The 23,948-nt window shown below is 37.8% G+C and overlaps 1 protein-coding gene across 26 annotated transcripts in view; it reads left to right on the top strand.

Annotated features, from left to right (window-relative positions):
• The window catches only part of IRAG2 (inositol 1,4,5-triphosphate receptor associated 2), a 124,674-nt gene that overhangs the window by 83,915 nt on the left and 16,811 nt on the right, over nucleotides 1-23,948 (top strand). For 16 of the 26 annotated variants that reach the window (XM_084956525.1, XM_084956529.1, XM_084956523.1 and 13 more), the window contains 8 exons: nucleotides 9,137-9,183; nucleotides 9,291-9,355; nucleotides 9,509-9,613; nucleotides 12,674-12,744; nucleotides 15,327-15,384; nucleotides 17,457-17,520; nucleotides 17,609-17,636; nucleotides 17,904-18,044. In XM_084956525.1, the coding sequence (XP_084812651.1) occupies nucleotides 9,137-9,183; nucleotides 9,291-9,355; nucleotides 9,509-9,613; nucleotides 12,674-12,744; nucleotides 15,327-15,384; nucleotides 17,457-17,520; nucleotides 17,609-17,636; nucleotides 17,904-18,044 (579 nt within the window). Of the gene's footprint in view, nucleotides 1-5,051; nucleotides 5,079-5,638; nucleotides 5,678-9,136; nucleotides 9,184-9,290; nucleotides 9,356-9,508; nucleotides 9,614-12,673; nucleotides 12,745-15,326; nucleotides 15,385-17,456; nucleotides 17,521-17,608; nucleotides 17,637-17,903; nucleotides 18,045-23,948 lie in introns of those variants that run through there. The other 10 variants (XM_084956518.1, XM_084956515.1, XM_084956517.1 and 7 more) reach the window with 3 other exon arrangements.

The following is a 23,948-nucleotide window of genomic DNA, read 5'->3' as shown; positions in this document are numbered from 1 at the left end:
CACTTCTGGTTCTTTGGGGTATATGCCTAGGAGTAGAATTGCTGCACTACATGGTAACTCTGACTGACATTTTGAGAAACTGCAAAATAGATTTCTGAAGTGGCTACACTATTTTATATTCCTACCAGTAATGTTTGAGGATTTCAGTTTCTCCACATCCTTGTCAACACTGGTCTGTCTTTTTGATTATAGCCATCCTAGTGGATTTGAAGTGGTATCTCTATGTAGTTTTGATATGCATTTCCTTAATGACAACTAATATTGAACATCTTTTTATGTACTTGTTGGCCATATGTGTATCTTCTTTAGAGATAGGTCAACCCAGAACTGTCGCCAATTTAAAAATATGAGGTTATCTTTAAAATTGAGTTATATGAGTTATATATTATGAGTTACATGAGTTACATACATTATGAGTTATATTGAGTTATATGAGTTATATTGAGTTATATGAGTTCTTCCTTTTAAGTGTATCTGACATTTTTCTGTTCTTTTATCCAATGTAGCTAAGAAAAGGAAAGAAAAAGGAAATGAATCTATTTTGTTATTACTTAGCAGTTCTTATAAAGTTTTAATAAAGGAAGTTGCACTTGGAAGCTTACAGGATGTTTTCTTATTAGTAATTTCCTTTTTATCTGGTACGGATTTTACCAAGAAGGGAGAAGGAAGAAACATCAGTTATGCACCAGGTATTGGTAGGAAAACATTTCTATAGGCCATGTTATTAAATCTCTCCACAACTCTGAATGGTTAAGTATTCTTTGCTCTTACGGATGAGGCAACTGAAGTTCAGAGAGCTTAAACAACTTAACCAGGAGAGTTCAACTAATAAGTAGCAGACCTGGGATTTAAATTCAGGTTTGTGGAGTTCCCGTCGTGGCGCAGTGGTTAACGAATCCGACTAGGAACCATGAGGTTGCGGGTTCGGTCCCTGCCCTTGCTCAGTGGGTTAACGATCCGGCGTTGCCGTGAGCTGTGGTGTAGGTTGCAGACGCGGCTCGGATCACACGTTGCTGTGGCTCTGGTGTAGGCCGGTGACTACAGCTCCGATTCAACCCCTAGCCTGGGAACCTCCATATGCCGCGGGAGCGGCCCAAGAAATAGCAACAACAACAACAACAACAAAAAAGACAAAAAAAAAAAAAAAAAAAAGACAAAAAAAAATAATTTCAGGTTTGTCTAGCTTCAGAGGTTAATCCCATCTTTCAGTTCCTCTTAGAACATGAACTTAGACATTTCAATCATAATGCTTACTCACTGGTACCTTGAAAGTAGTGTCTTGACTAAGAAATGTCTGCCTTATGTGTCTAAAAGGACCTTCTAATCCATTCTCATCAGGGTGTGTGACTGAGTTATTTTGTCTATGGTCTTGACACTCATTAAGAGGTAGGAGCAAACAGATCACAAGACAAGCTCCTGTCAAAAGCTCCTGTGGAAATGCAGGGGTATGCTGAAGGTTTTCCTGCTGTGGATGTCTTCCATTGTCCCCAGGAACTGCTCAGTTAGCTCCACTCTGTGGGGTTCCCAACACTTCCCACTGTTCCTGGCCCATTGAGGAATCCATGCAATGCCCGCTCACTCCCTCATGCCTGTCTCTTGAGTAGACCCCCATCTTCTACCCCTTCACGCCCCCCATGCCCATCTCTTAAACCAGTAGAATGCTTTCCATAGATAATGCGTATCTAAGCACTCTCTTTTATAACAAGTACAGGGAATTAGAATGAAATACGAAATTAAGATGACAAAACACATAATCCATGTTTATCCCAGTGACCCATAAATCATTGTGTTTTCTTAACTCTTCAGCTTCAGACTACCAGAATTTTTTCACTCTTGAGAGCCATCATAACAAACAACTGGATTGAGTATGCAAGCTACTCTCTAGTCTGGTTGAAACCTAACGTTCCATCCTTTCCCATCACTACCTTCATTGTTGTCCCTAAATGTCAGCCAAACCAGGTGGTCTGCATTGTCAGAAGATATCATACCTGGCTCTTGATGCTGTGTTCTCTGCCCAGAACCCTGTACAATTCTCTATTTGTCAAATTCTATTTGACTGTCAAGGTCCATTTCAAAAACCAGATATTCCATAAAGGTTTTCTTATGGTAGCAAGAAATGTTTAGCGTCAAGCATCTCTAGTTCTTCTTGAGATGGAAATCATGATGGATTAGAAGTCAAAAGATAAGGTTTTTCTCCCTGGTTCTACCTCTCTGCAACTATGCAAAAGTCTTATCTTTCTGGCCTCAGCTTCATTTCTCAACTATCCCATTCAGGAGAAAGTAAGTTCACTCTTTTCTTTTAGACCCCAATAACTCTGTCCTCTTTTCGTTGTCACCTATATTTTGGTTACATTATAGTTCTTTGTTTTCTTATATGTGTTCCAGATTATAAACTTGGTGAAGAGTGCCTTTGTTTGGCCATTAACCAATGTGCCTCTAGCACCTGGATGACGGTCTACAGTTGCTGCTCTATTACTCTTTGTTCAGTGCCTGTTTACTTATTTATTTTTGTACTCTCTGCAGGGTTCTATTTAGAACGTTGAAAGTGAATACTCAGTGAATGTGTTGAATTGACAGTCTTGCCCTATTGCCTTCTGACTCGTGTTCCTGAGAACCCAAGATTTATTTTTTATCCTCATAGAAGAAGCTATATTCTAGCTTCATTTTCAGAAAGCACAGTATGAGATAAGAGTGAACATCAGTATTCATAAAAGGATTTGGGACTAAGCAAAGGACTCTTAGCAAGATTAATAGCTCAAAAAGCATATATCCCTTAATAAAATAATTTGGGGTCCAGTTTGGGATATTCTTGGGGAGAAGAGAGCTACTTTACTGACCCAGTGAAATCTATTTATTTGGGATATTTTAGTGTAAAAAAGGAAAAAAGGAAAAAAATTATTTCCAGCCCTTGTCTTTTAGAGACTCAGCCTAAGATATTTATGAAAGAAATGTATGTAGTATCTGGGGACGGCTTCAAAACAATGCTGGGGTAGGTTTAGTGGACAGTATAGGTGAAACGAGTTGGGCCATGGGTTGATAATTGTTGAATCTGCATAATGGGCACACAAAGGGTAATTATTCTATTCTGTCTACTTTTGTATTTGAAATAGTTCCCAGTAATGACTTAGAATTTTTAGCTGCATAGCATAGACTTTGGAATTAAGCAGGTCTGGGTTTAAGCTGGTTTTCTTACTTAATAGCTGTGTGAACTTTGCCACATAGCCTAATCTCTTTCAGTTTGCTTGTTTCCCTTGTGAAACAGAGATACTCCTTTGCAGAGTTCTTTTGAAAATTCACATACACATATACGTATATTATGTATACGCATATACTTATATATATCTGCATCGGCTAAGTTCTAGCCTAATCAGTCCATGGAAACAAACCAAGTAGGTCATACTTAGAGGAAAGACAAATCTCAGGGCTCTGGTTTCCCCACTTGGTGATGAATAGGAAGGCCTTTTTGTTTCATGGGGTTCTTTCTCAATATTCCAAGAGTCTCTAGATGCATACCAGTATTTCCCAGTGTCCTCCCGGCCCCACCAACGAGTGGATTCTAGGGAAGGATACTTAACCTCCTGAGAGACTGCGGGGGAAGGCAATCGGTTTCAGCACTCACATCTCTGCAGGCCTTGTCTTCACGGCCCGCAGGTCCTGCCTGTTCCACTGCTGACCTTCCGGGATCTCTTTGTCAAGACCCTTGGTGATTTCCCCCCAGCACTCTGTCAGCAGGGAGATGACTCTGCCTTCTTGTTTCAGCCCTTTCAGAGCAGGATCCTACTGTGGTGTTGGGTGGACTCCTTGTGATGCGGTTGTTAAGATTCTCCTCTACTTTTCAAGGCAAATGCATAATCCAGCGGGGCTGGATGGTGCACAGGCTCCCACAGGTGCATTGAATGGGGTCTTACTGCTCCCTTTGGTAGCTGGACCCAGCTGTTCACTTGGCCCAGCCTCCTCACTTCTTCCTCACTTTTGGCAGTTTCTCTCTGGGGCTCAGTTGTCTTGCCATATAATCTATCTTTTTCTCTTTATTCGCTGCAACTGAAGGGCTTCTGGGCCTTTGGAAAACTGGACATGTGATTAGGTACCTGTGTGTGTCTGCAAGCATCCCAAGAATTAAAGCTTTTTGTGAGCATTCTACGACAATGAAACTGATTCTCCCCACCACCTACTCCAATCTCATTTCTAACCCTGACAGTATACTTTATAACACCTGTAAATTACCTGGTTCACAGTAAACAATCAGAAAATAACAGCCATGGCTATCACCCAGCATTAGAATTCTTAGCAGTGTGGGAGTTCCTGTTGTGGCTCAGCGGGTATCCATGAGGATGTGGTTCAATCCCTGGCCGTGGTCAGTAGGTTAAGGATCCGGCATTGCCACAATCTGCTGTGTAGGTCACGAATGCAAGCTTGGATCTGACGTTGTTGTGGCTGTGGTGCAGGCTGGCAGCTACAGCTCTGATTCGACCCCTGGTCTGGGAACTTCCATGCGCTTTGGGTGTGTCCCTAAAAAGACCAAAAAAAAAAAAAAAAAAATTGCTTAGCAGTGTGAAATGCAGAAGATATAGTCAGGGCACATGCAGATGAATTTCTGCTTTCCCTTTGGCTGTTACCAAAAAATCACATATGCTAAATATTAAGTGTCTTTTCATCCCTTTGCGGTCACCTTCATGTTATTACACATTTTTGCCTAAGATATACTATCACTAGGAAAAGGTGATTTATGAAGCAAAGGACAGAATCAATTTTAAAGTATCTCAGAAGATTTTCTGGCCTTTGTCTGTCCTGTTCTCTCAAGCTGTGTATGGGTACAGCTTAAATAACCTTGGAGAATAAATAACATTGCCATTTGCAAAATTGGGACATGTAGACATTGGCTGATAACTGTGTTACAAATGAACCTCAAAGTGGTGGGTGTGTCTGAAGGTGTGGTGTCCTTTTAGTTAGAGGTTGAAAAAAAAAAAAAAACTTGTGAAGAAATCTAGGTTTATTTAGGTTACAGCAATTATCATCTTTTGACTTAAAATTTTACTTTCTTTTCTTTTTAGAACATTGAAACCAACTCCAAGTTAGAGGTTTGTTTTTTTTTTTTTTAAGTTGGAGTGAAATAAGTTTATATAGACTCCCTTTGTTCAGTTTTTCTTCTTTTCTCAGAAAATCATATTCATTTATTTGAGTAGCGTCAATTATCTAAAATGGATCTAAAAATAATGCATTTGTAACATGAATGTTTATTAATGGAAGAGTTTCTGGTCGTAAAAATCTATGGATAAAATAAACTTTCACCTAAAAGAGTAATCCTGGGAGATTATCTAGGCCTAGTCATTACCCTTATTAATATCCTAGAAGTTATTTCATATTGTCCTTCGTATTTTTCTATCTAAATATTAAAATAACACTGCTGGGAGTGTGTGTGTGTGTGTGTGTGTGTGTGTGTGTGTTCTGCATTTGCTGACCCAGCCCGTGGGAGAATGTTTCACTTTGTTCCGTGAGTACATTGGCTACCCCACCCTACTTTTGACTTTTACTGTCAAAAGCAAATGGGCCGGACCACGGATTTTCATGTAAATGTTATGCAGGTCGATATTTGAATGGCTCAAACAGGAAGAACATGCTTCCTGCTCTGTGCTGCAGCATGTGGTACATGCATTGACTTGAGCCAAGCTTCTCTCAAGTAAGTCTCTCTTCTGAACTTTCTTTGTCTTGCTTTTAGTCAGTTTCTTGATTTTCCTTGATTCAAAAATAACATCCAGTAGATGATCCTTTTAATGACCTGCCCAGGTCCTCCAGTTGTTGTATGTATTCAGTTCTGTGGATTTGGGATGCTGGTTTGAATAGGGGTGACTTTTCAAACTGGAGGAAAAGAGCCCATTCGTAGGAAGTAATTGCTGAATTATCTCCCACGTCCACTTCACACGCACAGACACCCTGAGGAGCTATATTTCTGAATTTCATTAACTATGATCCTAAATTTGGGGAAAAAAAAGAACCCTCTTCTTTTGTCTGATTCTTCTTGTAAAGAAGGAAAAAACTATTAGACCGATATAAGATTGAGACATGTGGTATATCGTGTTGATTTTTGATCATTATAAAAGATTAATGAACTGGGAATAGTATCTAAGAATATTCATTATCCTTACATCTGTTCCAGAACAATGTAATAATGTATAGATACTAAGTATAGGACATTTCTCCATAATCACAGAACTGTTAATTAAGAAATGTTTTGTGTTTACCAAAAGGTTTCACACATAAAGTATAGGACAAAAGAAGGGCTTTACATAGAGCTTTATGGCAAATGAGACTCATTTTTAATATAATGGGGGCAAAACTGTATTTTTACTCTATTTATTATTTTGACTTTCAATAATAGTCAGACTTTTAAAAAAAGTTTACAGAAATAATGTTTCCTTTTCTCTTACCAGTTTAATGGAATAGAAATGGAAATCAGTTTAATGGAATAGAAAATAACTGTGTGTTCTTTCATACTTCTTAAATTCAAGTAAAAGTATCCATGACTCTGGTATAAGAAGAAATCTTTTTCTGACAAAATTAACTTTTTAGTTAATGCAATATAATTATTATATACATTATTAATTATAGCACACTAACAAGTGTTATTTCAAGCCATACATAATAACAAACTTTTACGTTGTGGAGTGTTAAAATAGGCCTGATTTTTCTATTTAAAGAATCAATCCTTTTTGACTTTTACAAAGTAGGATATTCAATGAAACTGAGGGATGTTTAATTTTTTCCTCTTTTCATACCTTCATTTCATATATGTATACATACATGGGGAACAGATAGTTAAATAAGCATATAATAATTATGAATAAACTGTATTTAAATATTTTAAGAATAGGGCCAATATTATTTAGAGTGTAAGGTACAATTTCTCTTCAAAATTTAATTCAGACATTACCCCACCCTGTTCTGTGCATATGACTTTTCCTGTGGAGTGCTGCCTATAATATATAAAGTATGTGTTTGATGTATTTGTCTTCTCTTCTGGCCTCTGAGCTCCTCTAGGACAAGGACTGTGTTTTTGGTGTCTTCAGTCTTTCTGTTTGGGGCCGGAAAGAGCCTCTTGCTGTTTCTGGCACAATCTGGGCCTTTGATGAAAGTTGTTGAATTAAACTGATGTACAAGGGGCTTCAGTCCCATGTAGTCTGACATAGAAACATTTAAAGCAGAGACAAAATGAAATAAATGAGAAGATTGTCCCACATTTACATACAGGAGGATTAGGTGTCAATATTTGCCGTGCAAGTATGTAGACTTTTTGAAACATTTGAGGTGAGCATTTTAAAAGTTTAATATTTAAAACAACTACCCGAGGAAATAATTGGGAAGTCTTTGGCTCTCCAAAAGCCAGAGGGTAGCTTAGCAACAGTTCTGTTTACAGTGAAGAGGACACTATATTTAGTCTGATTGGGGTTTAGAGGCTGACACCATCATTCTGAATACTCTGGGGAAATTGCTTTATTCACTGGCTTTTTTTCTTTTTTTTTTTTAGGGCCGCATCAGAGATGTGTGGAAGTTTTCAGACCAGGGGTCAAATCCAAGCTGCAGCTGTTGGCCCACACCACAGCCATAGCAATGTGGGATCCAAGCCACATCTGCAACCTACTCTGCAGCTCATGGCAATGCCAGATCCTTAACCCACTGAGCACAGCTAGTGATCGAACCTGCATCCTCACGGATCCTAGTTGTGTTCTTAACCCACTGAGCCACAACAGGAACTTTACTTTGCTTACCTGAAATAAATAACTCCCCCGCTTTTTTTCCCCGAAACCCATTCCATAAAGTTATTGGGAGAATTAGATGAGATGATACATGAAAGAGCTTTTGTACTTTTTTTTTTTTTGTCTTTTTGCCATTTCTTGGGCCGCTCCCACAGCACTTGGAGGTTCCCAGGCTAGGGGTCGAATCAGAGCTGTAGCCATGGGCCTACGCCAGAGCCACAGCAATGCGTCTGCAACCTACACCACAGCTCAGACAATGCCGGATCATTAACCCACTGAGCAAAGGCAGGGATTGAACCTACAACCTCTTGGTTCCTAGTCGGATTCGTTAACCACTGAGCCATGACGGGAACTCCGGCTTTTGTAAATTTTATGCTGAACAGATGTAAGCTGTTTCGTTTTGTTGGACAACTACATGGTCAGCAAACTCTTGCTAAGCCTTTACCTTTCTGTAACTAGAGTCAGTATTATTTTGGATATATGCTAAATATTCTATGATACACAGCATCCCTTCATTGAGACCTGTTGCTGGTTGTGGCAGTTAAGTTCTACGTTTGATTATGTAATATTTAAATGTCTTCATTTTTGCATGGTCTGTGGAAGTTTTTGACATGTACAAAACTTTCATTCATTAAATTTTAATTCATTTTCCTAAATAAACCAAATAATTATTAAAATAGACTTATTAGAAAAGCTTTTTATTCAAGACAAATCTATGTATCAACTATATTTTTGAAAGAGAATAAGTGAACTAATCAAGCCTAATGCTTTCAAGTTCCCCCCAAGTTAGGAACTCTTGGTAGAGGTTAAGAAGCTCAAATGAGACTTTGAAATACCTGCCTTGGCAGGCTGGGACCACAATTTTGTTAAGCTCTTTTTGAGCCCTAAGTAACAGGGGCTGACATAGATGTAAATCCCTCAGATCCTTGAGAATTGGATTAAGCTTAAAATGGATTATGTGTCTAGCTCAAAAATTGAGAACCATTTTAAAATCCACAGGTCAAAAGTTTTAGGTTGAGTAGTATTTCCATAAATAGAAATGTCATTTTATGCCACCTAGAATCTTCTGTTTAAAGAAGACTTAAGTTCATGATATAATCTCTATCTGCCCTTTAAGTTTAAAATTTGTTTTACCCAAGAACTTATCAGGTTTTCTTTAAATATTGGACTTGTAAGTATACTTAAACTTGGATTTTGGTACAAGTACAGCTTTGAGAAAGTATGTATGTCAATCTGCCCTATACCATCCCATTCCTGTATCCTCCCCAAAAAGAGCAAAGTAAATATGGTTCATTTAAAATTGTAGAAAACTATTTACTTAGCAAAACATCTCTGGAATGGAAAATATCAAATTGTTAAACTTGTGTCTCCTTTTTTTCCTTAAGGAGGATGGTGTTGAACGCTTGTATTCCGAGAGCCTGCCGCAGCCCAGGTTTGCTTGTTTGTTTGTGTGTGTGAATTTGGGTGCATGTTCAGTTAATTTCTAAGATAATTCTTTGGAACTGACACTCTAAAAATTTTCTTTTACGCTTTTAACAGGGATTGTTCTACCCTACCATCTCCTGCACACACTTCATCCACAGAGAGTACTGTAACTTCAAGTGGTGAGTATTGGAAATGATATAAAAATAGACTGCTAGTGTTATAATTACAAGCTTGCTGTTTTGTGACCTGGTGAGGTGTGTGCAAATGAAAAGAACATAAGCAAATAATCCTTTTGCATAGTATTCATGATATTCGTTCCTTCCTGATGCTAGATTCTGGATCGGAAATGTTGAGTATGGCTTCTGGTGACCTTGACTGCAAACCGCTCTGTGAGAAAGAGGAGGAAAGATCAGCTTCTGCTGTGATAAAGACCGAAGGTAAGCTGTTAGAGGGTTCAAGCATAGTTTCCGTTCTAAAAGACTAAGCAAACCTGCAAGCTAGTGTAGTAACTATCCTCAGGGGCTCAGTAATATTGTTTTTATAAAGGAATTTTGAAGACATAGTCTGGAAAAAAGAAGTCCAAGAGGTGACCCTGGCCTTCATACATAACAAGTAACCAACTTTTCCCTACTTCTGTTTAGAATAAAAATTACAGTATCTTTTAATGGAACTTAAATATTTCATTATGGCGAGGACTGATCAGACACAGCTGAGTCTCAACTGTGACACAGATGTGGCATCACCTATTAGGAAATTCTCAGAATCCTAATTAGAATCTACTAGGTTCAAAGGATGGACTGATTGGAGTTCCCGTCATGGCTCAATGGAAACAAATCTGACTAGCGTCCATGAGGACACAGGTTTGATCCCTGGCCTTGATCAATGGGTTAAGGATCCAGTGTTGCTGTGGCTGTGGTGTAGGCCGGCAGCTGTAGCTCCAATTTGACCCCTAGCCTGGGAACTTCCATATGCCATGGGTGCAGCCCTAAAAAGACTGGAAAAAGAAAAAAGGATGGACCAATTAGTGATGGTCTGCTTAGGAGGCAGAAATTAACTACATAATATATTAGATCCTTTTCTGTGGTTTGAATCTGAAAATAAAGTGGTTATTCTTAACCATTCCCTGGGAGATATCACTGAGGTTGACACTCATGAGAAGCATAAGCTTCCATTCTCACCAAAAAAAAAAAAAAAAAAAAAATCAAGGAAAATTCATCTTGAGATATGGGTGCCACATTAGGAGAACTATAAAAGTGTAGAAATGGAATCAATTTCTTAGGTGAACTGAAGAACATATTCTATTCTACCTTACATCAAATAAGAAAAAATTAATTAAAACTGCACCAAGATAACCATTTTCCACCTATCAGACACAAAAATATTTTTAAAAAATTTTTAAAGTATAGTTGATTTACAGTATTGTGCCAATTTCTGCTGTACAGCAAAGTGACCCAGTCATACATGTAGATACATTATTTTTTTTCATACTGTTTTCCATCATGTTCCATCCCAAGAGACTGGATTCCCTGTGCTGCAACAGCATGATCTCATTGCTTATCCATTCTAAACGTATAGTTTGCATCTACCAACCCCCAAATCCCAGTCCATCCCACTCCCTTTCCCCCTTCTTGGCAGCCACAAGTCTGTTCTCTGTGTCTGTGAGTCAGTTTCTTTTCTGTAGATAGGTTCATCTGTGCCGCATTTTAGATTCCACATGTAAGTGATATCCCTTTCTCTTTCTGATTTACTTCACTTAATATGAGAATCTCTAGTTGCATCATGTTGCTGCAAATAAAAATTTTTGGTTATATTCTGTTGCTAAAGTTATTGGACAGAAAAGGAATTCCTTATACATTGCTGCAGGGAATGCAAATTATTGTAATTAATATGGAAAGGAATTTGCCAATATCTACCAAAATTTTAAATATGCATAACCCATGATAAAACAGTTTGGTTTCTGACAATTTATCGTGTAGATCTAAGTACACACATACAATATAATATATATACATAGAAGTGTATTACTGCAGCATTAGTTTGTAATAAAATATTCAAAACAAGTTAACTGTCAGAAGACTAGTTAACATTTTGGCATATCCATGTAATGGAATACTAATATACATCTGTAAAACATATATATAAGGAAATTTTTTTTTCTTGGAGCAATATTGAAGAACTGTTGTTTCTTAGGGAAAGATCCAAAGTATGAAATATTATGTATTGCATGTAAAGATTTGAGGAAAAAATAGGAAATAGTTTTTGTGTCCATATAAAATATCTTTGGAAGGCTAGACAAAAAGTAACATTGTCCATCAGGAGGGAAAATAGGTTTCTGGCAGGCATGGATTGGAGGGAAAATCTTCACTGAAAAACACTTAAACCTTTTCATTTATGGACCATAAGAATCTATTATCTGTTTTAAAAAATGTTTAAACTAAAATAAAATTTCCATAGAGAAAAAATTTTATATCTCTGAAGAAAGTGGTTACCATTTTGTTCTTATTTCCATATAAATTTTAAACATTTAATGATCCTTTATTCTTATTTCTTAAAAAGAAAGAAACAAAATCTAACTATAGCTGCTGACCTTTGTGCCTGCCTTGAACTAAATTCAGGACAATGGATCTTGTGAAGAGGAAAATCATTATCAAGTACATTATGGTACAAATAAAGGGAAATTATAAAAAGGAATGGCATAAATTAAAAGTGCATATTTTCTTCTTACTTGGATTACATTTTATTTAGAAAGATTCTGTGTTTGGGAAAGATACCATACTTTGTTATCAGTTTTGCATATGTAATTTTACAAAACGTGTTTGTCAAACTATAAAAAAGCTACTAAGTTACTAATTGTTCATCCTTCTTTCATTCAGTTTCTGTAATTACACTAGTAATATGTTTGATTTAAAAAGCAGCATCAGCCTTAAAAAAATTTTAAAAACCCTGCTAATTGAGGGCCATTTATACAAGTATTCATTTATGTTAAGTCAGTTATGCAACTATTCATTTCTGTTAAGAAATCTTATATGTCTAGCTTCCTTGGGAACTTTAGCTGGTCCAATCCTGATTCTGAATCAATGGATACATTTAAAGTTTTTTCTAGGACAGAATTTGTCTCATGTGTTAAGCTCTTTGCCACTTACTAGTCTATCACTCTCACTATTTCTTTTTTTTTTTTTTTCTTCTAGGGCTGCACCTGCGCATATGGAGGTTCCCAGGTTAGGAGTCTAATTGGAGCTGTAGCCGCCAGCCTTTGCCAGAGCCACAACAACACGGGATCCAAGCCACGTCTGCGACCTACACCACAGCCCATGGCAATGCCAGATCCTTAACTCACTGAGCGAGGCCAGGGAACATACCCGCAACCTCATGGTTCCTAGTCAGATTCGTTAACCACTGGGCCACAACGGGAACTCACTGTTTCTTCCTCTTTTACTTGTTACTACCTCCCCTACCCCCATACACCCAATATTTGGTGTGTTTCTTCCTTCTCATAGGTGAAAGTCCAGCTCCCAAAAATACTGCACTCCAGGTCTCTGTGAGTGAAGAAAAAACCATGTCAAATCAGGTAAGGAAATATACACGTGTTAACAATGAAATTAATGATATATTACAATGGTAGAACTGTCCCTTTAGTTTGCAAAGTTTTCTTAAAAGCACCATTTCATTTGATTTCATTTCATTTCAAAATATTATGACGTTAATAGAATTTAATTACACTAGCTTTTTATAGATAAAGAAGTTGAAGCCAAGCATCCTAGTGATTTGTCCAGGGCTACACAGTAGAATCAGAGATAGGACCTCCTGACTTCCCACTGATTTTTTTCTTTCACTCATTCATTCACTCATTTATTCATCAAAGATCTAGTAGAAACAAGCTAAATATATATCAGTAGAGTACTCTTAAAATAAATGCCTTAAAAATAAGGGTAGATAAAGCAGTGATATCTAAAAGATATGTTGTAATTAAGGGCCAAAATGTGTAATTATTCGGTAATTAGACTGTGGCTCCTGATATGAAAGAGAAATGGTTGATGTGAGAGTACAGAAAAAGTGTCATGGGAGAGGTACCTTGTGAGCTGTATCAAGTTATACAGGCAGATGGCTATAAAACATTATAAGGATGAATATTTAAATGTTTGTAGAAAAAGAGTTAAATTCTTTCCCTTAAAAAGGTAGCTTATTGCCACTGGTATGAATTTATAATTATTGAAGAGTAACTGGCAGACTATGGATCCAATTCTAGGTTTCTTCAAGAGTCTTAGTTCCTCTTTGTATTCTGCGTGTGTGTAATATTGTTGTTTTCCCCTTGGTGTATAAACATTGTTTTAGTTAGGTCTGTTTGGTTATGAGAAACAGAGACTCCTGCAACTAACTCAAGTTAAGAGAAGGTTGTGGCATGTATACATTTGAGGTAATAAGATAGATAAAAATCTTATACTGTTCTTCTCTAAAAGGAGTACAAGATTAGATATGTGATTTGGGATGATTCTTTGTAGTGTAAAGTATTCAGAGAGTGCAGTGTTAGCTAGCACATATACCGAAAGTGGTTGTCCCTTGTAAAAAATGGGCAGAAGAAAATTCAAGTCCTCCAGGCTTTCATAGTAGTTTTCAGAGAAAACACTTTTTTTTTCCCTCATCCCAGAAAAAGAAAGAAATAAAAAAAAACTTTTCAAAATGATAGACTAGAAAATGTACTAATGGAGGTGGAGGACTTGTTAGAATGCTATTGTAATGATTCAGGCAAGAGATGAAGAGAGTATGAATTTAGTGATGAGGGAGAAAAGGAGACCAATCTGAGAGCTATTTAAGGGGTAGCATTCACAGTACACTGTGACCAATAATCAGGGCCATAGGAAAAGGCAGATACCCAGGTTTATGGCTTAACCTGCACAATGAATAGAATAATATGAGAATAGGAGAGAGGAAGAAGAATATAATTTGTGGGGTAAATTTAATTTAATTTGAGAGAAGTCAAGTTTCAGGTGAATGTGAGACATCATTACCCTGTAAGAAGATGTCACGGATAGCTATATTCCCATATTCATAAACAAGGGATGAAAAATCTTCAAGCAGGATCATTTAGGTACTACAGAGAGGACAAGTAAGATAAAGACTGAAAATTACCCATTGGGTTTGTCAGTAGGGAGTTGATGATAATTGGGAAGGGCAGTTTCCTAGGAGTGTTGGGTATAGGGGCAGAGTGGTTTATTGATCATAAATGAGAGATGAGGAACTAGAAGCAGCAACTGTGGACAGCTCTTCCCAGAAGAAGCATGGCCAGGAAGCTCAGAAGAGGAAGAAAACGCCATAGCCAGAGACTTCATGGGGTTGAGGGAGGATTCAGAAAACATCAAAGACTGTGCAAATGTTAATTAGCATGATCCAGCGTTTTACCTGCATTATGGCATCTGTTAACATTTTATCAAATCTTAGTTTCAGTTGTTCAAAAAACTACATGGCATGGTATCAAGGGCTCTACCAGGGGAATTTGTCTTGGGCTTATTTTCTATGGACACCTTCTGAGACTGTTGATTAATAATTATCCTAAATGACTGTATACCAATAGCTTTTCCTTTAGATTTCTCCAGGCAGTAGAGTACAATTCTCTTATGGTGATTCTTGTTGTATAGACACATTTGTAAGACAGTTGATCAGTGACCTTAAAATTCACTCATATGGAGTAAAGCTAATCTTAATAATCTTAGCAGCTATTTTGCCATAATTTCCCTAACAGCCCATTTGGAAAGTTGTGTGATAGTCCTAGATCACCGCTATCCCTTGAGCCATCCATTCCTACTTCTCTCTCAAGCTCCAGCTTATTCCTCGTTTGCAGAGATTTTCTATGCTTCTCAAGCCATGGTGTGGCTCCCTTTCTTTAAGATATTTATCTATATTTTTTTATTTGGCAATTCTAGTTTGCTTTTTGGTGACTTGTATCATGTTTGCAGCTTTTCATATATTTCTATTCTTTTTTCGTCAAATAGATTAGAAATCCCTATGGAGCCAGCCCTCTTCTTCATCCCTAGCACAGCTCCTACAGAGTGTTTTTGACACGGTAGGGCAGGAAAGGACAGGAACTTGGGAAAATAATTGGTTATGAAGGATTTCCACTCTATGCACAGCAATAAAATCTCTTTATGATTTTAGGAAGCTACAGGGGAACCAGAAACAATAGATAAGCACAGAAAAGAATGTATTGCAGGAGGTAAGGAATGTTCTCTTCTAACCCTCATGTGAATTTTTATTCCCTGCTGATATGTTTTATGCGTGAGATCTTTCTGAGTAAAGCTATGGCATCTGCAACTCTGCATCTGTGGATAAAAGCAGCCAAATAGTGCTGATTTGGATTTAATGTGTATCCTTTTCAAAAGGCCATATTTATGTTGCATTGCTTGTGAAGCCCAGAGGTCTTGGAATGAGTGCCCTGTTGTGAACTAAGAACCATGCCAATGTTTGTAGTGAATTCTACACTCTACTCTGAGATCTTCTTCATTTTCTCATTTAAAAGTAAATAAGCTAGTATTTAAAGAATGAGTGCTAATATTCCCCTCCACCCTCATCATGATGAATAGTGGAAAAAGTTTCAGCTTTGGAGTCACAGGATGCTCAGTCACTCTCTGACTTGCTGTGACTTTGAAATGTTATTTAACCTTGAGTCTTAACTTCTTCATCTTCAAAATGGAAATAATGAGTGGAAAAAAAAGGACCTTTGGAATTCCTGCTGTGGTGCAGCAGATTAAGGATCTGGCATTACCACGGCTGTGGCATAGGTCACAGCTGCAGCTTGGCTTTGATTCCTGGCCCAAGAACTTCCATATGCCACAGGTGTGGCCAAAAAAAAAAAAAAAAAAAAAAAAAATACCCTTTATGAAGAATATACTGTGCTAAGTACTAGGCTAAATTCTTCATATGCATAGTTTTACTTAGTTCTGCCCAGTAGCTATGAGAGATAAGCAAACTGTGGTTCAGTTTCCTAGCCTGTAAACTGTACATAAGAACAGTACCTATCACAGAAGGTTGGCTCTGAGGATTGAATCAATTATGCAGAAAGAAAGTGCTGAAAAAAGTTCTCATAAAAATTGGCTACTATAAAAAAATTGAAAAATCATCCTCATTTTGGGGATTTGATGAAGTTGTGATTTGTTCCAGGTCACATAGTTATCAGGATCAAACTGTCAAGTGGGAAAAAAAAAAAACACAACCTAAAAGTTGAGAATTATGTTTTATTTGGCAGATTTACTGAGGACATAAGCCTAGGATATTACCTCTCAGAGAGTTCTGAGGGGGTTAAGGGAGGAAATAGAATATATAGGAGTTTTGGCAAAACACAAAATAAAAAAACCACCAGGTAGCCGAACATCAAAAGATTACTACTAATCATTAAAAAAAAAATACTGCTAATTATAAAAAAACCCAGGCATCTCAAGTTAATGACTTTCGTTCTTTTCTATGTATGGGAAGATGCAAGAGTCTGGGCTTACTGAAATTATTCCTTTGCTAGGCACCTTAACAATCTAGGGCCAGTATCCTGCTTTTCTCTATCTTAAATTCCCTCAGGGTGCACCACGGCTATGTGGATGGTGGCTTGATGACCACAACATCCTTTGTTTACTACAATGGCAGGCAACATTCTCTATCCATGACTCTAAATCTCATGCTTTTAATACCTAATATTGTCCTCTTTGTGAAGTAGTTGTGAAGTATAATTAATATGTGTAAAGAGTCTTGTTCTGGGACTGGCATATAGTAAACCTATGGTAAATGATTGATCTCATGTTTATTATTGCTGTTATCATTGTGAGTATTATCATTATTATATTCATTACTGCAAGAATACTACTACTAATATATAATATAATAAAATATTATCATTATACTCTTATCACTACTACTTCTACCTTAAACTCTTGGTCCACAAGAGGACCGTGGTACCAGAGGAAGGTATGCACTTAACCATGGGATCAAGTCAAATAAACGTTCAAATGCAAAGAGGACAATTTGGGCTGTCCCTTGACTCTGAGACACCTTCAGGTTTCAAAGACTATTTGCTTGTAGCTGAAGTGTGAGCCAATGATGGTAGCATCATTGTGATCCCGACAGCATGGCATAACATTATCTTATGTATAAGCAAATGCATTATTTAGCTGCCTATCTTCTCAGACATAGTTAAATGAAATGCCTTTGTTTTGTGGAGAAAGGACCTAACAACCTTTGGCTGAATGTGCCTTTAGCTGGTAAGTTTTTTTAACCAAGTCATATTTTATTGTCTTTTAACAGATGCTGCTATTTCTTCCCTTCCTGCGACCACTGTGAAGTCTGTTAACTTTAGACAAAGCGACAAGTAAGCTCTTCTTCATGCAGCATGCTCCTCTTAGTTTTTGCTTTTCTGTTGAATTATGTGTGAATAAGTTTTTTCTCTTATCCTACAGCACTTCTGCTAATGAGAAGGAGGTAGAGGTAAGCTTAAAGCAAATGTTTCTCTTTTAATAAAAAATAAAAAAAAGAAGAAGAAGAAGTGTTTCAAACTCACTTCAAGCGTTTGGATAAGATGTTATATGTTTGGTGTCTGTTTGGCCATGACAAAGCGCAAGTTAAGTCTCTGCATGCCAGCGTTATATTATGTCAGTGGGAGGAGAAAGAAATGCTTCGAAACAAATTGGCGTTAAGCTGAAATATTTGAACATCCAGTATTCTCCTCTTACCCTCCCATTATTCTGACAACAGGCCGAATTTCTCAGATTATCTTTGGGATTTAAATGTGACTTGTTCACCTTGGAGAAAAGGGTGAAGCTTGAAGAAAGATCCCGGGACTTGGCAGAAGAAAATTTGAAGAAAGAAATTACTAACTGTTTAAAACTGTTAGAGGTGAGCATCATAACGTTTGGGGGCTACACATTTGGTTGTATTATTACTAAAGTTTTCAAAATTACATATGAATTGACTTGTGTGACTAAAACCAACACCATGGGAGATAAGAATTCAGAATCAGGCTAAGCTAAACCATCATAATAGGAGGGAATAAGCAATAAAACAAATAAATGTCTGTTAAATAGTTATATGAATCATCTGCCATCTCTCAGGATCTTCCAGGAGATATCAGGCAGAAGAGTAATTACGCATAAAACTGAGCAATAGGAGATGACATAAATTTTAAGCTTCCAAGGAGAGAATCAAAAAACTATTTCCATTTAATTAACTGAAAAAAGAGACTTGTAACTGATTTCAGCCTGGTCAGGTAATGGCAAACTGTAAAGTATATTCAAAGTGTTGTAACAACTACTACTTTTCTATCTTTTTTTTTTTTTTTTTTTTTAACGGCTGCACCTGCGGCATATGGAAGTTCCAAGGCCAAGAGTCAAATTGGAGCTGAAGCTGCTGGCTACGCCACAGCCACAGCAACACTGGATCCAAGCCACGTTTGTGACCTATGCCTCATCTTGAGGCAACTCCAGATCCTTAACCGACTGAGTGAAGCCAGGGGTGAAACCCGCCTCCTTGCAGGCACTGTATCAGGTTCTTCTTCTTTTTTTTTTTTTTTTTTTTTTTTTTTTTTTTTGCCTTTTTCAGGGCCGCACCTGTGGCATATGGAAGTTCCCAAACTAGGGGTTGAATTGGAGCTACAGCTGCTAGCCTATGCCACAACCCACAGCAATGTGGGATCCAAGCCTCGTTTGAGACCTACACCACAGCTCATGGCAACACTGGGTCCTTAACACACTGAGAGAGGGCAGGGATCGAACCCGAATCCTCAGGGATACTTGTCTGGTTCGTAACCCACTGAGCCACAAAGGAAACTCCCTATATCAGGTTCTAATCTGCTGAGCCACAATGGAAACCCCTATCCTTCTGTCTTGTGAGGTTAGACAGATGGGTTAGAAAATTAAGTGGGCTAATTTTAGAAAAAGAAAATAAAAACATAGAGACCATATTTTGTTTTTTATTGTGGTTAGAAAACATAATGTAAAACTTAACATATTAACTATTTTAAGTGTACTTCAGTAGTTTTGAGTATATTCACCTTATTGTGAAACAGATCCCCAGAATGTTTTTATCTCACTTACTGAACCTCTATATCCATTAAACTATTCCCCTTTCCCCTTCTCTCAGCCCCTGGTAATCACCGTTCTACTTTTTGTTTCTATGAATTGACTACTTTAGATAACTCATATAGTGGAATTATATAGTATTTGTCTTTTTGTAACTGGCTTATTTCACTTAGCATAATGTCTTCAGAGCTCATCAATGTCATAGCACGTGGCAGGATTTCCTTTCTTTAAGCCTGAATAATATATTCCATTGCATGTATATACCACATTTTGTTGACCCATCCATTCATTCCTTTTCTCTCTCCTCTTTTTTTTTTTGAGAGTTATGTTTTATTTAAAGGACAAAACTGAGGACTTAAGCTTAGGAAGCAGCATCTCAAGTAACCCCGAGAAAACTGCTCTGAGGAGGCGAGGGGGGAGCTGGGATATATAGGAGTTTTGCAACAAAGGGCAGGTAGCAGGAACAAAAGATTACTGCTAATACAAGAAAACTAGATTTCTCAAGTTAAGGAATATAGCACTTTTCCATGTATGGGAAGATGCAAAGTTTGCAGCTCACAGAAATCATTCCTTTGATATGTACCTCAGCTATATGGTACCAGTATCCTATATTTTCACATCCTGAGTTCCCTCAGGGCACACTGCCTCATCCTAAAGATGGCTGCAAATGCTGCTGACTGTGACATCTTTTGTTTACTGATATTAGCCATTTCTTAAATTTTTTTTTTTTTTTTTTTTTGCTTTTATAGGGCTGTGCCACCACATATAGAAGTTCCTGGGATAGGGGTCGAATCAGAGCTACAGCTGCTGGCCTACACCACAGCCATAGCATTGTGAGATCTGAGCTGCGTATGCAAACTACACCACAGTACACTACACTACACGGCAACACTGGATCCCTGACCCACTGATTGAGGCCAGAGACTGAACCCGCATCCTCATGGATACTAGTCGTATTTGTTTCCACTGCACTACAACAGGAACTCCTGGACATATTTCTAAAAGAACTGAAACAGGGTCTTGAAGAGATATATCTGCACACACATACTCATAGCAATAGGTTCACAATAGCCAAGAGGTGGAAGCAACTCAAATGTCCATCAAGAAATAAATGGCTAGAATTCCCATTGTGGTGCAATGGAAATGAATCCGACTAGTATCCCTGAGGATGCTGGTTCAATCCCTGGCCTTGCTCAGTGGGTTAAGGATCTGGTATTGCTGTGAGCTGTGGTGTAGGTTGTAGACATGGCTCAGATCTGGCATTGCTTTGGCCGTGGTGTAGGCCAGAGGCTACAGCTTGGGTTTGACCCCTAGCCTGGGAACTTCCGTATGCAGTAGGTATGGCTCTGAAAGACAAAAAAAAAAAAAAAAAAAAAAAAAAAAAGTCCAGATGTTGAATTGTGGAACATATGGAGTTCTATTTTTAAGCATTTGAGGAACTACCATACTGTTTTGCACAGCGGTTACCCCACTTTATAATCTCACCAAGTGCAGCAGAGTTCCAGTTTCTCTACATCTAGCTAAAGTATTATTTTCTGGTTTTGATAGTAGCCATTTCATAGGTACAAGATGATATCTCCTTGTGGATTTGATTTGTATTTCTCTGATGACTAGTATTGTTGAGAATTTTATTATTGGCCAGCCATTTGTCTATCATCTTTGGAAAATGTTTATTCAAGTCCTTTGCCAATTTTAAAATGGGATTTATGGTTTGCAAATATCTTCTTCCATCCCACAGGTGGCCTTTTCATTCTGTTGATCATGTGCTTTGATGCACAAACATCTTAAAGTTTGATGTAGCACTATTTGTCTGTTTTTGCTTATACTTTGGTGTCATATCCAAGAAATCATTGCCAAATCCAATATCATGAAGATTTCCCCCTATGTTTTCTTCTGGAGTTACCTTCTAGTTATACAGTTTTGGGTTCTCTAGGTCTTTAATCTATTTTGAGTTGATTTTTGTATATGGTGTAAAATAAAAGTTCAACTTCTCTCTTTTGCATGTGGATATCCAGTTTTTCCAGCATCATTTGTTAAAGAGGCTATAATTTTCCTATTTCTTTAAGTCTTAGAACCCTTGACCATATATGTGTAGGTTTATTTCTGAGCACTCTATTTTGTTCTATTGGTCTGTCTGAATGCTAGTAATACTATTTTGATTACTGTAGCTTAGTAATATGTTTTGAAACCAAGAAGTGGGATACCTTTAGCTTTAATCTTTTTCAAAATTATTTGACTCTTCAGGGTCCTTTGAGATTGCATGTGAATTTTAGGATGAATTTTTCTATTTCTGTAGGAAAAAAAGATGGGATTTTGATAGAGGTTACATTGAGTCTGCATATACCATAGTATAGACATCTTAATGAGTCTTCCCACCTATGAATACAGGATGCCTTTCCCTTTGTGTCTTCCTTAATTTCTTTCTTTTTTAAAATTTTTTTTCTTTTTAGGACCACACTCATAGCACATGGAAGTTCCCAGGCAAGGGGTCATATCAGAGCTACAGCTGCTGGGCTACGCCATAGAAACGCAGGATCACAGCTGAGTCTGCAACCTATACTACAGCTCATAGCAATGTTGGATCCTTAACCCAGGGATTGAACCAGGGAGGTGAGGCCAGGGATTGAACCTGCAGTTTCATGGATGGTAGTTGGGTTCATACCGCTGATCCACAGCAGAAACTCCCTTTAATTTCTTTTAGCAATGTTTTGTAGTTTTCAGTGTACAAGTCCTTCATCTCCTTGGTTAGGTTTTTTCTATTTTATTCTTTTTGATGCCATTATAAATTGAATTGTTTTCTTAATTTCCTTTTTAGAATGTTCATTTTTAGTGTATAGAAATGCAACTAATTTTTGTATGTTGATTTTGTATCCTTAAATTTTGCTAAATTTGTTTATTAATCCTAACAGTGTTTTTGTGGAATCTTTAGGGTTCCCTTTGTGTGAGGTAGTGTCATCTGTGAACAGAGATCATTTTACTTTTTTTCCTTTTTTTTGGTAGGGCTGCATTCATGGCATATGGAGGTTCCCAGGCTATGGGTCTAGTCACAGCTACTGCTGCCAGCCTAAGCCACGGCCACAGCAACACCAGATCCGAGCCTCGAAAGTGACCTACACTACAGCTCATGGCAACACCAGATCCTTAACCTGCTGAGCGAGGCCAGAGATTAAACCCATTCCTAGTGGGATTCGTTTCCACCGAGCCACGATGGGAACTCTAAACAGAGACCATTTTACTTCATCCTTTCCAATGTGTATTTTTGAGTATTTTTTAACTTGCCTTATTGCTCTGGGTAGGACTTCCAGTACTAAGTTGCACAGAAGTGGTAAGGGTGGGCATCTGTGCCTTGTTTCTGATCTTAGAGGAAAAGCTTTTAGTCTTTCAGCCTTGAGTATAATTTTAGCTGTGGGCTTTTCCTATACAGTCTTTTTTTTTTTATTTTTTTTATTTTCCCACTGTACAGCAAGGGGATCAGGTCATCCTTAGATGTATACATTGCAGTTACAGTTTTTTCCCCCACCCTTTCTTCTGTTGCGACATGAGTATCTAGACATAGTTCTCAATGCTATTCAGCAGGATCTCCTTATAAATCTATTCTAGGTTGTGTCTGATAAGCCCAAGCTCCCGATCCCTCCCACTCCCTCCCCCTCCCATCAGGCAACCACAAGTCTCTTCTCCAAGTCCATGATTTTCTTTTCTGAGGAGATGTTCATTTGTGCTGGATATTAGATTCCAGTTATAAGTGATATCATATGGTATTTGTCTTTGTCTTTCTGGCTCATTTCACTCAGTATGAGATTCTCTAGTTCCATCCATGTTGCTGCAAATGGCATTATGTCATCCTTTTTTATGGCTGAGTAGTATTCCATTGTGTATATATACCACCTCTTCCGAATCCAATCATCTGTCGATGGACATTTGGATTGTTTCCATGTCCTGGCTATTGTGAATAGGGCTGCAATGAACATGCGGGTGCATGTGTCTCTTTTAAGTAGAGCTTTGTCCGGATAGATGCCCAAGAGTGGGATTGCAGGGTCATATGGAAGGTCTATGTATAGATTTCTAAGGTATCTCCAAACTGTTCTCCATAGTGGCTGTACCAGTTTACATTCCCACCAGCAGTGCAGGAGGGTTCCCTTTTCTCCACAGCCCCTCCAGCACTTGTTATTTGTGGATTTATTAATGATGGCCATTCTGACTGGTGTGAGGTGGTATCTCATGGTAGTTTTGATTTGCATTTCTCTTATAATCAGCGATGTTGAGCATTTTTTCATGTGTTTGTTGGCCATCTGTATATCTTCCTTGGAGAAATGTCTATTCAGGTCTTTTGCCCATTTTTCCATTGATTGATTGGCTTTTTTGCTGTTGAGTTGTATAAGTTGCTTGTATATTCTAGAGATTAAGCCCTTGTCAGTTGCATCATTTGAAACTATTTTCTCCCATTCTGTAAGTTGTCTTTTTGTTTTCTTTTGGGTTTCCTTTGCTGTGCAAAAGCTTTTCAGTTTGATGAGGTCCCATGGGTTTATTTTTGCTCTAATTTCTATTGCTTTGGGAGACTGACCTGAGAAAATATTCATGATGTTGATGTCAGAGAGTGTTTTGCCTATGTTTTCTTCTAGGAGTTTGATGGTGTCCTGTCGTATATTTAAGTCTTTCAGCCATTTGGAGTTTATTTTTGTGCATGGTGTGAGGGTGTGTTCTAGTTTCATTGCTTTGCATACAG

This window comes from Sus scrofa, chromosome 5, assembly GCF_054392235.1.
Source record: "Sus scrofa isolate SSC_HxYL_T2T_F1_AM1 chromosome 5, Sscrofa_HxYL_maternal_Yorkshire_Landrace_v2.0, whole genome shotgun sequence".
Classification (NCBI taxonomy): Eukaryota; Metazoa; Chordata; class Mammalia; order Artiodactyla; family Suidae; genus Sus; species Sus scrofa.
The sequence above is the reverse complement of the archived record's forward strand: the minus strand, read 5'-3'. Positions and strand labels throughout refer to the sequence as shown.